Source organism: Adiantum capillus-veneris, chromosome 21, assembly GCF_014529385.1.
Source record: "Adiantum capillus-veneris isolate H3 chromosome 21, ASM1452938v2, whole genome shotgun sequence".
In the NCBI taxonomy this organism is placed as follows: Eukaryota; Viridiplantae; Streptophyta; class Polypodiopsida; order Polypodiales; family Pteridaceae; genus Adiantum; species Adiantum capillus-veneris.
Genome location: NC_140951.1, coordinates 93,496,100 through 93,510,889, shown reverse-complemented (window position 1 = coordinate 93,510,889; position 14,790 = coordinate 93,496,100). Strand labels below are relative to the sequence as shown.

At 44.4% G+C, this 14,790-nt stretch overlaps 1 protein-coding gene across 1 annotated transcript in view; it reads left to right on the top strand.

Moving 5' to 3' along the window:
- The window catches only part of LOC147431371 (Cyclophilin-like peptidyl-prolyl cis-trans isomerase family protein), a 55,575-nt gene that overhangs the window by 17,877 nt on the left and 22,908 nt on the right, over nt 1-14,790 (top strand). The window contains exons 2-6 of the mRNA XM_086493978.1: nt 10,163-10,186; nt 10,281-10,368; nt 10,453-10,545; nt 10,630-10,662; nt 10,765-10,821. Coding sequence (XP_086350104.1) covers nt 10,163-10,186; nt 10,281-10,368; nt 10,453-10,545; nt 10,630-10,662; nt 10,765-10,821 — 295 coding nt within the window. The remainder of the gene's footprint in view (nt 1-10,162; nt 10,187-10,280; nt 10,369-10,452; nt 10,546-10,629; nt 10,663-10,764; nt 10,822-14,790) is intronic.

The window sequence follows — 14,790 nt, the reverse complement described above, 5'->3', positions numbered from 1 at the left end:
AAGACAAGATGGCAAGATGAATGGGAGAGTGCATCCCTCCCCTTCCTATATATAGGAGAATAGGGGGAGGCAGAAGCCCCAACAACAATTGTTAGGTGCAGCTGAATGATTGTTTGCGCTTTGCTCAAGATGAGTGCTCCGAACTGTGCTCGAGGTTCCTTTTAGTTCTTATGGAAGGGAGAGCCTTCCGTTCTTAATGGAAAGTGCTATGATCACGAACAAAGTGAATGGACACTCTGCGTGCAAGTGTATGAGATTGAGAGATAGAGAGAGAAGAGAGATACGACACCAGAGACGTTGTAAAACCCTCCTCCGAAGGCCCCACTCTCGTTGGCGAGAGTTGTCTAACTTTGATTGCACAAAGGTGTACAACGATGATGCATGGATTGATGCAATCTGGGACTATGCCAATGACGGCGACGGTGATGACGACGACAACTTTAGGGCTGAAATCTGTGATCTTCTAAGTGCTGAATTTCGGGACTGTTTTGGTGGCTGAAAATAACTGTTTTGTCTGCGTTTTCGATGGCTGAAAATGGAGGTTCTTCTGCATCCAACTAGGGCTGAATCTGCTGTCGTGTGGAATGCTGAAAAACGCTGAACATTTGATGCGGTAAGGGCTGAAAACCAAAAACGCTGATGGCTGTGGTAGCGTTAGTAAACGCTGAGGTCCTGCTGCAGATTGGGCTGAAATCGCTGATGACTTGCTGGCTGTCTAGCGTTAGTAAAAACGCTAAAGGGGCTGGCTGTGGTTGTCGTGGAAAAAATGCCAGAGATGAGGCTTTATGGCGATGCTACATGCGGTGGGAGGAAAACGCCAGGAAAGGGATCTTGTAGGCGATGGATCTGCTGTGAAGGGAAAACGCCAAGGAATGGGAGAGGATGGCGATGGTCTACTGCTGAGGGGGGGTACTGCTGAGAAGTTGCCTGTTGAGCGGGAAGCTCCTGCTGCCTCTTCTGCCATTTAGTGCTAACTTGGGTTTGCTTATATATTAACTTACCCAATTTGCCCTACCTACTTTTGTTGGAAAGTCACTTAAAAATAATAAGTGAAAATACCAAAAATAGGGAAAATAGGCTAAATGCATTGGAAAATTCCCTTGACTGAATCTAATGGATTCTGAAGGGAATACTGATGATCATGCTGTGTGCAACCAGAGGATATGCATCTACACTAAGTGACTGGGCATGCACGGTCTACGAATAGACTCACAAAAGTGCCAGATCACTTCTAATCTAGACTTGACTGGACTGACTGAACTGTGATCATGCTGTAGCTTGTCCATGGACACATAGGGTTGGATGTGTCATGTGACATCCCCTCCTTTTCAAAGTGAGGTACTGGTACCGAACTGTATGGCGTCGAGGGAGATCGCCAATAGGATCCGAAATCCTGGAAGGGACTCTTCGCCGGCCCACTCTGATGTGTGGGTCGTGCGGTACTTGAACTTCATAAAGGTCTGCAACGCTTGCTTCTTTGGGCCGCGCCGAAAGCGACAGTCTTCTGTGGCTCCTTCAATGCTTCAACTTCGTCTAGAGTCTTGCTTCTTTCGTCTTCAAGAATCTCCATGGCTGAAAATTCCTGAAACCATTTCCAACACAAAACCATGAACATACCCATTCCATGTAAAATGAATGGAAAAAATCTTGTCTTCTCTAAAGACTGTTTATGAAATGTAGATGAACATAGAGACGGAGTGACAACCCGTTCATCAAACACATGGAAACAATGAGATCGAATCTTTCCCGTTTGATCGAAATCAATCAGCTGTGGCAAATCACAATGGAAATGCCCATACTTGGTGCTCATATTTTCACGTGCTCGTTCGGAAACTGTGTCATGCCAAGGAAGAGACATGGATTGTGACTTCCTTACATACATACCTTTCAACTTTTCATGAAAAATCCGCATACATTCGTGCTCATCCATGAGAGAAACGTGCTCAACATACAATATGTCATGCCTAGGACAAGGGATCACATAACGATGCTGACTAAAATACAGGAAACCTTCACGAATGAAACACTTGAACAATGCGTGCGTATCAATCATGCGAACACATAATACTTCTTGTGATGGCTCTTTGGACCAAGGCTCGAGAGCCAAGATTGCTTCTTCCGGATCTATCGAATCTTCTTGTGGGGGATCTGTGGACCTCGACTCGAAAGCCAAGATCGCTTCTTCTGGATCTATCGAATCTTCTTGTGGGGGATCTGTGGACCTCGACTCAAAAGCCAAGATCGATTCTTGGTGATTGATCGAATCTACAACGAGGTTAGCTTTGCTAGAAAAAGCATCCACTAACACATCATCCTTGTGAACAATCACATCTTCTTCATGCAACTCATCCTGCTTGTGAGAAATCACATCTTGATCATGCAAATCATCATGCTTGCCATTGTTATTCAAATCATTATGCAAATCATTGGCATCCAAATCATCATGCTTATCATTGGCGTTCAAATCATCATGCAAATCATTGTCCTTATCATTGTCGTTCAAAACATCATCATGCTTCATACAATCATGCCAATCCTGTGTATCATGTGATGGAGAAGAAGAGACTGAGAGAGTCTCCTTGTCCCAAATCTCTTGCATCGGTGCCTGCACTTGAGAAAAGAGTCGCAACATCTCTTACAGTCGTGCTTTGTTCTCGCGATAAAATTCTGCTTGTCTTGCTTGGTTCTCTGCGTGTCTGCGTTCCATTTCTGCTTTTCTTTCTTTGAATTCACGATCCAATTTGGCTTGTCGTTCTTTGGCTTCCAATCGTGCTTGCTCGCGCTCACGCGCTATGGCTGCCATTCTTGCGGCATTTCTTGCTTTGCGTTGTAAATTCTGTTCCATAAACAATAGCTCCAACTCCTCCATTGGAGTTAGTGCAATCGTTGTCGTAGATGGGGAAGGGTCGGAAAAACCTCCTGGTGGGGAAAATTCTTCTTCGCCTCTCTCATGCTTATCACCTCCAAGTGAAGTATCCATTCCGCTTCGAGTGATGACCATTCTGCAATCGTGGGTTCTTGTGGGTTCTTAAGTTCACGAGGAACTTGGGTTCTTGCGGGTCTTGAGTTCTTGAGGTTCTTGAGGTTTTCTTTCGCTTGCAAACCGTGTTTGAGAAGAATCTTCTCGTCACTCGAGTTCTACTCCTTTCTGCGGGCGCACCCCTTGGCGGTCTTGCGCTCACACCAAGGTTGCTTTTTCCCACCTCACGTCGATTGGCCGGCCGCTAAGTGCACGGTCTGCTCTCAGTGAGTGAAAAGAGACACAAGGGGAGGGCTTGTCGCAAACGAATTCCAAGATGTGCCCATTCCGTAAATTTTGTATATAGACCAAGTTCCCGAAGAAGCAGTACCAGCGAATTCCCTCCAAGGATTTGCAGGTCCTCCCATTCCAAAAAGAGTACCCGTCCCAGAACCTGCCCTTGTATCTGTTCGAGAGTTCCTTTTGAGGAATCACCATGCCGACAGCACAAGACGACGTCGAACAGTCGGAAGACGCCCTCGCTCTCATCAAAGAACAAATGGCCACACTTTCCACAAGTCTCGCATCACTTGACAGTCGTTTGGATCATATGCAGACGCAAAACACTTCTCGGAGTCGTCCTACAACTTCTCGGACTACACATGCTGATTCAACACCTTCGTCTGAAGCTTCAGTGGATGAACCAAACGAACTAGATCCAACTGAAGAGGTAGACAATCGCGAACTTCAATCACTTTATAAAATTTTTAATGCTGCACAGAAGAAGAAGCTTGATGTTAAACTGCCAAAACCGTATAATGGTCACCGCGACAAGCGCGTGCTGGACCAATGGCTATTCAAAATGGAGGTTTACTTATCGAACACAGATTTGGTTGAGAGTAAAAAAAAGTTGCACTTGTGAGTTCTTTGCTCAAGGACACAACATTTCTTTGGTGGCAACGACGGGTTGCTGATGGTAAACACACACCTTCTTGGGATAAATTCTGGCGTGCTATTCGCAAGGCGTTTTGAGCTTGCCAATGCGGATTTTCATGCACGGTCCTCTCTTCGCCGCGTGAGCCAGACAGGTTTCTTGGCCGCGTACATCCCAGAGTTCCAAAGGCTAACTCTGGAGATAGAGACCCTCAGTCCCTCTGATAAACTTCATAGCTTTATCGACGGACTCGACCCCAACCTGAAGGACGATGTGCACAAATATAACCCTACCACCTTGGATGCTGCAATTGCCTATGTGGAGCGTCTTGGCGATAATCGGCGCCTTACACGGAATTTTCTCCCTGGTGACAGATCTTCAAATAGTGCTCGCTTTTCACAGCGCAATCGCAGAGACAGCTATAGCCAAAGTCAGCAACATCAGTCTCAGTTCACACAGCAAGCAACGCAACCTTATTCAACTTCAAGGTTCTATTCTCAAGATCGCCAATTTCACAGCAGATCTTCTTCAAATGTTTCTCCACTTAATCGTGGTAAAGGACGTGATTTTTCTCAAGACCGACATTCCAATACTCAGCAAGGCTCTTCGTCAAATGCATCTTTGATTTCAAAGAGAAGGAAGGATTATGTACAATTTGCGGTGGTGACCATAGATGGTATCAATGTCCAAAGAAACCAAATCCGTCTAATTTGGAAGAAATTCCAACGCGGAAACGTCATCGAATGCTGAACAACCAGATTCTGCTAAGGATAAAGGAAAATCTGTGGTCAATACGATTCGTGTCTTAGCGGATACGACTATTCTTATGAAGCATGCTCTGTGCAATTCTTCAGTTTTGGAGCCTCTTTCAAAGCAAGTTGAGTCTTCTTGGAACTCTCAATGGTCGCTCCATCAACATTATGGTGGACAGCGGATGCCCAAATAATTTCGTCAGCACTCAGATAGTTCAACAGCTTGGTTTGCCAACTCAGAAGACATCTCACTTATATGATGCGGAATTAGCAGATCGATCGATTTTGACTTGTGATCAGACAATTCGAGAGTTGCAGTTCGAGATTCAAATTTATGCAAATCAACTGGATTCCGAAGCCATGCCTTTATCTTATTACGACATGATTCTTGATTAACATTGGTTATTTCAATATGATCCAGTAATTAGCTTTCGAGGACATATATCAATTTGTTCAAAGATAGACGTGAACTAATTTTACATGGGCTTTATCATGCGGAATGAGTGATGCAAGTCTCACGTGTACTAGTCAAACGACATGTTACAGTGGATTATGAAGAGAATATGATTTCCGATGCAGATGCATATATTATTATTGATGAATTTTTGAACACATTAACTTCTCATGAATCAATTGCTGAAGACAAAGATGATTTTAAGCAAGAAGTTTTTGCAAGTGATACTTCTGTACCAGACAAAGAAAAGGATATAGTTGCAGATTCTGAGTCTGAAGACGACTATGCTTTCTTTGATTCTTTGCTGGATGATGATATGCCAATTGCAAGTCATGAAGTGATAGTTTTCGAAGATGATTCTGAAGAATTTTGGGATTCATTATTGGAAGATGATTACAGTCTCGAGCCAAAATCCTCTCCAGTGATTCATTAAGTTGAAGTTATCCCATTTGAAGAGTACCTTGAGAAGATTTCCTCTTCCCCAAATATTTCGCAGTTACTGGAAGATTTTGAACCAAAAGTCTTACGTCGCATGAAGGATTTTGAAGATCAATCTCTTGTTGCAGTCAACCTGATTATGTCAGATTCCTCTAAAAAGTTTTTGAATAATGCAATGACATGGGATTTAGCAATCAAAGCAAAAAGGTTTCGCAAGAAGCAAAGGTTCAAGACAAAGGTTTCAGATAACTCAAAGAATGAAGATTTTCGGAGATTCAATGCTTTTCTAGAGTTCTATCAACATCAAAAGTCATTTCTTTGACACGGGCTCTCATTTTAAATGGGAGGGAATGTCACGATTGTGACTATGTTAACAATATTACATCTGCTCCTAGTTGCAGATACACAAAGTGCCATGCCAAGGAGGATCCCTACGCTTGGATGGTCACACCCCTTTGCCCAAACGACGTGTCTCTTTGCCAAAAGCCACACTCCTTCGACGACTGGTCACACCCTTTACTCTATGGGTGCGACTCTTCACCCAATGGTTGCAGCTCTTTGCCGAAAGGATGTGTCTTTACATCTAAAGTTGCGTCTCTTCACCATAAGACGTCTTTTCATTTGTGTCTCTTCGTCTCCTATATAAGGAGCCCTTGTATTACACATTCACTCAATCAAACATAGAGTCTTCTGAGTCTTGTTTTTGAGTACATCTCAAGTTTCTTAAGTCTTAATCATGAGTTTAAGTACTTAATTAAGGATTAGTACCTACGGATTGCACCGAACCTTATGGAGGCTTTGGTCAAGTCGAGGATGGAGATGATGCTACAACAAGAGGCTCAATGTGCCACCATGGATCGAGATCGTGAAGAACGAAGGGTAGCTATGGAACTTGAGCGTGAGCAAGCACGCGAAGCTCAATGCTTAGCGGCCGAAGAAAAAAGGGCAGCTATGGAGCTCAAACGTGAGCAAGCACGCGAGGCTCAACGCATAGCGGCCGAAGAGAAGCGAGCGGCTATGGAGTTAGAGTGAGAGGCGTAGAGAGACCAACCCCATGCAAGAGTTGGTCCTACAGGTACTCTCCTCGAAGAACGAGCCACTCAAGGTCGGCGAGTCATCCCATAGCACAGGTAGAGACGAAGATTCTAACAATCCAGTCACTTAGAAATTGACCTTTAGTAAGTATGATGGTAAGATGGATGCTTCTGTGATTCATTCGTGGTTGTATCAATTTAATGCTTACTTTGCAACTAACAAGAAAACAAGCATCAATAAAGTTTTGACTGCTGCCATGTATCTAGCCGGTGATGCCATTAATTGGTATCAAGCTTGGCAGGAGTCACAGTTGGCTGAGCATCTTGAGCATGACGAGGAAGGCGTACCCCTCTCTTTCAGTTGGGGTGACTTCCAAGACAAGCTCAAGGCTCACTTTCATGCCACCGTAGTACCTAGATCGGCTAAAAGAAAATGACACTCTTGTTATGTCTTTTTCTAATCGTATTTTACAGTTTCGCGTCCAATTGCGCAAATCGGATGCCGAACGAAAGGAGGCTTTCCTCTTTGGGTTAGACGAGTACATTAAGTTTGATGTGCAAGTCTTCATCCCTACGAACTACAATGACGCCGTCAGAATTGCTTTGGCACAAGAAATGAAGCACAACAAAAGCAAGCCGAAGGAGAACAAGTTGAGTACCTCTCAGAATCAACCGAACGGTAAGACCAATGGTAAGCATGACGATAATTCTTCTTCTCAATCTTCTTCTACACCTAGAGCACATAATTCTCACAATGATGACAACGAAAAGGCTAAAACTTAGGAAACCCCTAAGTTGACACCTGATGAAAAATCTGCTCAAGAAATCTTAGGAGGTAGGTTAAGTCTTGAAGAACGAGCTGTATTTGCACGAGAAGGAAGATGTTTTGAATGTCACACTAAAGGTCACATTAAAAGAGTTTGTCCTTAGAAAGCACCTAAAGAACCCACAGAAGAACCCACCGAATCGACATCACCTGATAATGCAATCAGTGAGAACACTAATGTGTCCCAAGTTTCTCATAATCATGTAGATGTGTCTCTCATGAAAGTGTTATGGTCATGTGAATAGTAAACGCATTGTGATCTTGTTTGATTTGGGTAGTATGCATGATGTGATTAGTGAGTCTCGTGAAGAGCGCACGTTTAGAAGCTCTTCCAATAGATCCCATTGTGATTTCTGGTTTTGCTCCTGGCATGCACTCTCTTTTACGCATGAATGTCTTGATGTGATAGTGTTAGTTCAAAATGTAAGTTTTCGTCGTAAGTTTTTCGTTTCTCCTCTCAAAGGATTTGATTTGATTTTTGGCATCAAGTGGTTTATAGGTTATAATCCACGAATTGATTGGAAAGAAAGTACTCTCTCTCACACAATTGAAGGAGCACCTCCCGTGGTCCTTCGCTGTGACAAGACCATTCCGTCTTTGCCACTAATCTCTCACTCTCATGTTTCAAAAGAGGATAAAACACGTAGTCTCATAGTTTCTCTCAGTACACAATCCCACAATCTAGAAAAGAATCAATCATTGCGTGAAAAGGAATCTCTTTTTGTCATTCCTTCTACGAAGCACAACACACATTTTTTGCATGATAGAGATGTGATTGTTCGTCGGGATCACCAAGCCTTCACGTTGCTCAGGTCTGATTGTGTTTTTAGTACAGCTAACCTCATTGCAGATACGAACAGTCACGTAGGATCGATCTTGGCTCTGGAGTCGAGGTCCAAAGCACCCATTCAGGAAGTATTTTTTCTTTGCATGATTAGTCAGCATGCATTGTTTGCATCTCTCAATCGTGACGGTCTCTTGTTTTTTCGTCACCGTCTTTATGTGTTACCTTTTAAGAGGCATGCCGTATTGCACGATGCACATTGCTTGCGTCTCTCAATCGTGACGGTCTCTTGTTTTTTCGTCACCGTCTTTATGTGTTACCTTTTAAGAGGCATGCCGTATTGCACGATGCATATGATTTACTCATGGATGAGCACGGTATGTATGCAGATCACTTTAGATGTTTCACGATTCTCGTTTTGTCAGTCGGTTTTGCATGTTCATTCCTTGGCATGACATAGTCGCAGAAAAGGCAAGAGTACGATTGTCCATCAAGCATTGACATTTCCCTTGTGGTTTGCCATAGTTGATAGCTTTAGGTCGAAAAGTCAAGTTTCGATCACACTTTCGGCATGTGTTTGGTGAACGGTATTGCACTCCGTCACATTGTTCATCTACACTCCATGCACAATCATTTCCGCAAAATAGTCTTTTTTCAGTCACTTGACACGGAACATATATGTTTATGATTTTGTGTTTGAAGTGGTTTCCGGGATATTCCTCAGCGGAGATTCTTGAAGAAGGTGAATCCGAGATCGTAGATGAAGTTGAAGACATGGAGCCGCAACAAATTATTCTATGTTGCTTTTGGCACGGCCCAAAGAAGTAAGCATTGTAGACTTTCTTGAAGTTCAAGTATCACGCGACCCACGTAGCAGAGTGGGCTGGCGAAGAGTTCTTCGCAGACTCCCAAGAGTTGTCGGCAGAAGCTATACAGCTCGGTATCAGTACCTCACCTTGAAAAGGGGGGGATGTCACGTGCACATCTAACCCTATGTGCATGTGGACAAGCTGTACCTACTTCTAGCATTCAGGTAGCCTAGGAAGTGTTCTGGCACCCTTGTAAGCTTGTACGCAGGCCGTGCAGGTCCAGGCACTTAGAGTAGCTGCATACCCTCTGATTGCACAACCCATAGCATTAGCATCATAATCCAGTAACTAGCATGAGCATTGTTTGACCGCATGAACCCAGTTCCCAAAATTGCATGTGAACCACCTCTTACTTGGCATTCATTTAATAATAAGCGACTTATCATTTTACAGAATAGTGGGGCTGATTTAGCCTTGCTCGACCCAGTATATTTCACCTCCCTTTCACCTATAAAGGGAGGCAGGGGGCGCCAGTAGACAGGAGAAGAAGCAGAAGACAGAGAGGCCCAGCAACTCCGGCACTAGACTAGCCTCCTTAGCGTTTTTTTCTCAGCATGAACCAACGTTTGCATATCCTAGCCATCAACGTATTCTGTTGGCAAGGATAGCTTCGCAGAACCTGATCCGATCCAGCTTCCCTTGTCGCAGCCGTCGTTCCATCGCGGCCAAGACGACGCTAGCAGATTTCAGCCCACAGATCCATCAGCGTTTTCAGTTTTCAGCCCATCAAACAACCAGCATTTTGCAGTTTTCAGCCGCATATAACATCCTCGGCGACAAATCAGCCCAGCAGCCTTGCCGCACGACTCAGATCCCATCAGCAAGCCTGGGTACAAAAAGTACAAAGAACTGAAAAGAAAATAGTGGGTAGGGGTGGGGTGAAAGCTGATACAAAGGGTGAGCTGATACAATGGAGCTCTCTGACAGTCGAGGCATCATATACATATACATCAGTATCTGAGAGAGAGAGAGAGAGAGAGAGAGAGAGAGAGAGAGAGAGAGAGAGATGTTACCATTTGATTTTGAGCTACTCTTTTATGTATTAAGAATAAGAAGACACTTTGTGGGACTGTTTGCTTTCTATCTAACATGGGTATTTAATGTTGTTTCAGGCAGCTCTGCACAGGCGAATTCAGGTATTGTTCAAATCTGTCAATACTTTGTACTGATGTACATATTATCTCTGGGGCTCAATGAGTTTAAATCACTTGTTGCATCTCTGCTCATTAGGAAAGCCAATATTCCAGTCGGATACAAGGGTTGTTCCTTTCATCGTGTTATAAAAGATTTCATGGTTCAAGGAGGTGATTTTGTTAAGGTTAGTTCAAGTATTGTTTTCATTTGTGTGCACGGTATATCTGCATGTGCTGAGTATTGAAAATTTGAAACTATGGTCTTGCAGGGTGATGGCACTGGATGTATAAGTATCTATGGAACGAGATTTGATGATGAGAACTTTCAAGCTAAGCATACTGGACCTGGGCTGCTTTCCATGGTAAATTTTTTTGTAAAGCAATATTTTCAAAAGATTGTGAGGCCACATTATCCAAGTTTAATTTGGAAAGCCGTTCAACTGCAGGCAAATAGTGGACCTAATACAAATGGCTGCCAGGTATGCTGTTAATTCACTCTTTTGACAATTGCCATTTCTGCTTTGAACCTGTTTTGCTTCTCTTTAACTTCTAACTTGGAGTTATGTGAATTGTCATTGCAGTTTTTCCTGACATGTGCCAAATGTGACTGGTTAGACAACAAGCATGTTGTTTTTGGGGTATAATAAATCATAACCTCACTCCTGCAAGTTGTCGAACTTTTCCTGCTTTATTCAGATTCTTATTTTCACTGTCGCAAGATTTTTTGAACGTGTTAGCAGATGTTTGTTAATGCTGTTTTAGGACTTAATTAACCACCTCATCTAATAGTTTTTGTCAACTTTCGAATTTTCAAGAGTCAATACTCATGTTGGACAGGTAGGTAGCATTTGAGAGGCCTTGTACGAGGGCTGGCCACCCTTGTGTGTTCTCGCAGCCTGTCTTTTTTTCAAGGTTGTGGGGCTTGGTTTCCCCTGCAAACCTGCCTAAGCTGGCAATCTATAGTACCTACTGTAAGTATTTTATCATTATAGTGCTGTATGGAAGTTGTATAGCTGTAGGCACAGCAGTATACACTGCTCTGTTTGACTCCCTCCTCATGTGTTGATGACGGTTAAAGTGGACTGACGTGAATTGGTCCTGAATACAGAGCCCCATAGAGGAAATCCTGACTCGAGATCAGGATAAAACTGTGACAGGCTGCTGTATGTCATTGCCAGTAGCTGTGGGAGAATATCTCACCTCTGTCCATATTTCATTTACATCTATGGGTCTCCTTTGGATGGGACCTGTTTTGCTAAGTTGGCTATAGTTCAAACAGGTGGAGTTACAAGGGAGAGAATTATTTTGGAAGGCTCATTGGGGGAGGGCATAGAACATTATTGGACGGAATAATCTCCTAGCCCTCTGAGGAGACAAGTGGTTCATTCTAGAAAAATGAAAAAAGTAAGCAAGGCAGCCACTTGTAATGCATATGTGACAGATTCAGAAGGGCGTCAGCTAGGTGAGAGGACTCACATTGATTGGGCTAGATGGGATGACGGGCTAGCAGGCTGTTTACACCATTGGTCAGATGCTTCCTTAGGTTATTGGTGCTACCTACGGGATCCGCAGAGGGGTTGCGTTCGTATGAGAGAGATTGATAAGGCTATTCCACCTTACTGGCATGGTTGTATCGGGGGCTAGATTCTTTTACTTTCTCATCAAGGTTGGTGGGTGTACTTCGATCCTCGCTCGGGAGTTCCGGTTGCTGCTCAACAAGGGACTCTAGTCTTTAGCAGTGCGATTGGTCATCATGGATGTCATATCAGATCGGAGTTTTAGGGTGAGGTTCCATCTGATCAGCAGTTGACTTCCCACTGGCAACGTGTTAAGAGTGGAAGGCTCCTTCCATAGGAGATCACGTGTTGACCCTGTTTTCACTACTGTGGAGGCACCACTTTGGCAATTGTGGATTTGGCAAGGAAAGCCCCTTATTCAGTTGGACTGCGATCCTGATGAGTGGCAATGGCTTCGTTGTGCGATGATGGAGCCCCTCTATCCTCTTTTCAGTACATTGTATCCCTTGGGAGGAAGCTTCTTTTGCCGGCCCAGCATCCACCTCACCGTCCAGGACAATCAGAAGTATGGCAGGTTGAGCGCATCCTCACGGCTTTCTAGCAACAGTTTTGGTCATGCATCTGGACCGTCAGGATCAGCTGTAGGTTATGTTTTTTCATGTGGATGATATGATCCGATTTGTCAGGTTTGTTGATTAGAGTGGGCATCCATGATGGGCTCGTGACGTGGGGGGCAGTTGCATGGCTTTTGCAATTGGGGTCACACACCTTTTATCAGGGCTTGCCGACAGATTCGGTCTTCATGCTTGTTTACTTAGAATAGAAACTGGGCACTCTACAAATGATCCCAGATGCAGGTCACCCGTCGGATTTTCGCGAGCAAAACAGTTTTTATCACGATATGTAGCATCACGCTTTGGACCATGTGGAAGGTTCGATCTGCCCACAATCCTCGACTACATCCCACCATTTTGACAGACATTTGGATTGAGCTGCTGCATACTCTACGTAGTCAGTGGGATTCTTCAACTGGCTCCTCTAGGGTAGAGTAGCGTCGATGCCTCTTTCTTCACACGTGGGCGATTTCTTCAGTTCTTTTCAGTTGGGATCATGCCCACATCACATCGCATTGCAGTGATTTGTTTTACACTCGTCGTACACACCACCTTGATGTGTACATAGCCTACACATTGTTACCTCACTTTTGTACTTTGGGTAATAGGCCATTGAGCATCTCTCTTTTGTGCACAAGATACAACCCCTTTTCTTTATACACACACACACACACACACATATATATATATATATATATATATATATATATATATATATATATATATAGAGAGAGAGAGAGAGAGAGAGAGAGAGAGAGAGAGAGAGAGAGAGAGAGAGAGAGAGAGAGAGAGAGAGAGAGAGAGAGAGAGAGAAAGAAAGCTTTATTAACGTCTACGAAAGGCCGAACTCGACCTATGAGACAATATCATATACATGTGTTGATGCTCTAGGCATCGGAAAATAAAAAAAAAGGGTACAAACTGAAATGAGCTTATACTATGCAAGAGGGTGTGGTAGGGTGGTGCATGTGGTGTACAATGTATAGTGTGGGTCCTCGTGTCGAGGTCTGCTCACGCATCATCAGGCTCAACTAGGGGCTGCAAGGTGATACCACCATGAGATGATAGGGAGGGTATCTAAAACCAAGCAACATATGTAGGGTAGAGAATGTGGTACATCGGTGGTGGCCTGCTCAAGTATCTCTGGAATGTTGGATCTCCTGGTGCTGGTACATGACTTTGCTCTAGATATTGATGGTGTAAGGTTAGTATCCTCGAGATCTCCCTCTGGTGACACCCATGTGTCTTGTATCCTGGGAGCCTCGGTCTCCGACGTGCCCTCTGAGACTTTGCCTGCAGAAGGGTAAGCCCTCTACTCTGTGTAGGTAGTGTGGGGGGGTCTGGTCCTGCTCGTCGGAAAAACTGTGTGATGGTAGTCTGTGTCCTGCTATCCTGACTCTGGTGTGGCTGTAACAATTGCTCTCGAACCTCTAAAGCCGCAACCAGGAACTGGCCAAACCTCCTCTGCTCTCGGCCTATCATATGCTGCTGTAATGAGTCTCCAATGCCATATCTCTCTCTCAGCTCTGTATATGCTGGGCATCTCATGACAAAATGCTCCTCACTCTCCACCTCCGTCTGGCAAATCCGGCATGTACGCTCCTCTCGTGGTATGCCTCTGACTCTGCCACTCTCAATCTCTAGCTGATGTGATGACACTCGTAGCTGGCCAATGTTGACCCGAAGTCGGTGTGGCATGTATATTTGCATGTATGATGGAATCTCAATGAATCCCTGCTCTGAGAACCTCAGAAAATGCTCATAGTAATATAGCATTTTAGGAGGTAGGGTGTCTGTGGGCCTGCGCCATGTTCTCTGAATATATGTATGCCATATCTCCTGTCTGATGACCCTATTCCGCTCAGAGCGTGAGAGGGTATAGGTCGGGGCCTGGGTGTCATACTGGAGTGGTGGTAGTCTATCAATATCAAAACCGTGCTGAGCTAGCCAATCTCTTGTCTGGGCATACCATGAGCTAGTGTCCCCTGCCTGTGCCATCTCTCTAGATGCAATGAAGGCTCTATGAGAGATCCTATCTGGATCCATATCTTTGAATCTGCGAAGAAGGCAAACAGTCTGAAAGAGTGCCTCTACCAACATCGGTGGTGCAGCCAGCTCAGCTCTAATAATGTCGTGTGGAACTGATGGCTTGCTGCAAATCATCTTGGAGATCATAATAATCTGTGGCCTCTCTATCTGTGTCCATACTGAGTCTGCCAGTCCCGGTCCCCAAATGGCCGAGGCATACATGAGTGCAGGTGTGACCAGTGTGTCAAAGAGCCACCCCTTCGTCCGGGGCTCCTGGAAGTGGGCCTGGTGGCACTGTCTCTCCATCAGAGCTAGTGATGCGTATCCTCTGGTAAGTCTATCTCTGGCTGCCTGTGTCATGGAGAAGGTCCCTGATGCTGCGGTGAATGTAACCCCCAGATATACATATGAGCCTGTCACTTCTATATCCCCTCCAGCTACTGTAAAT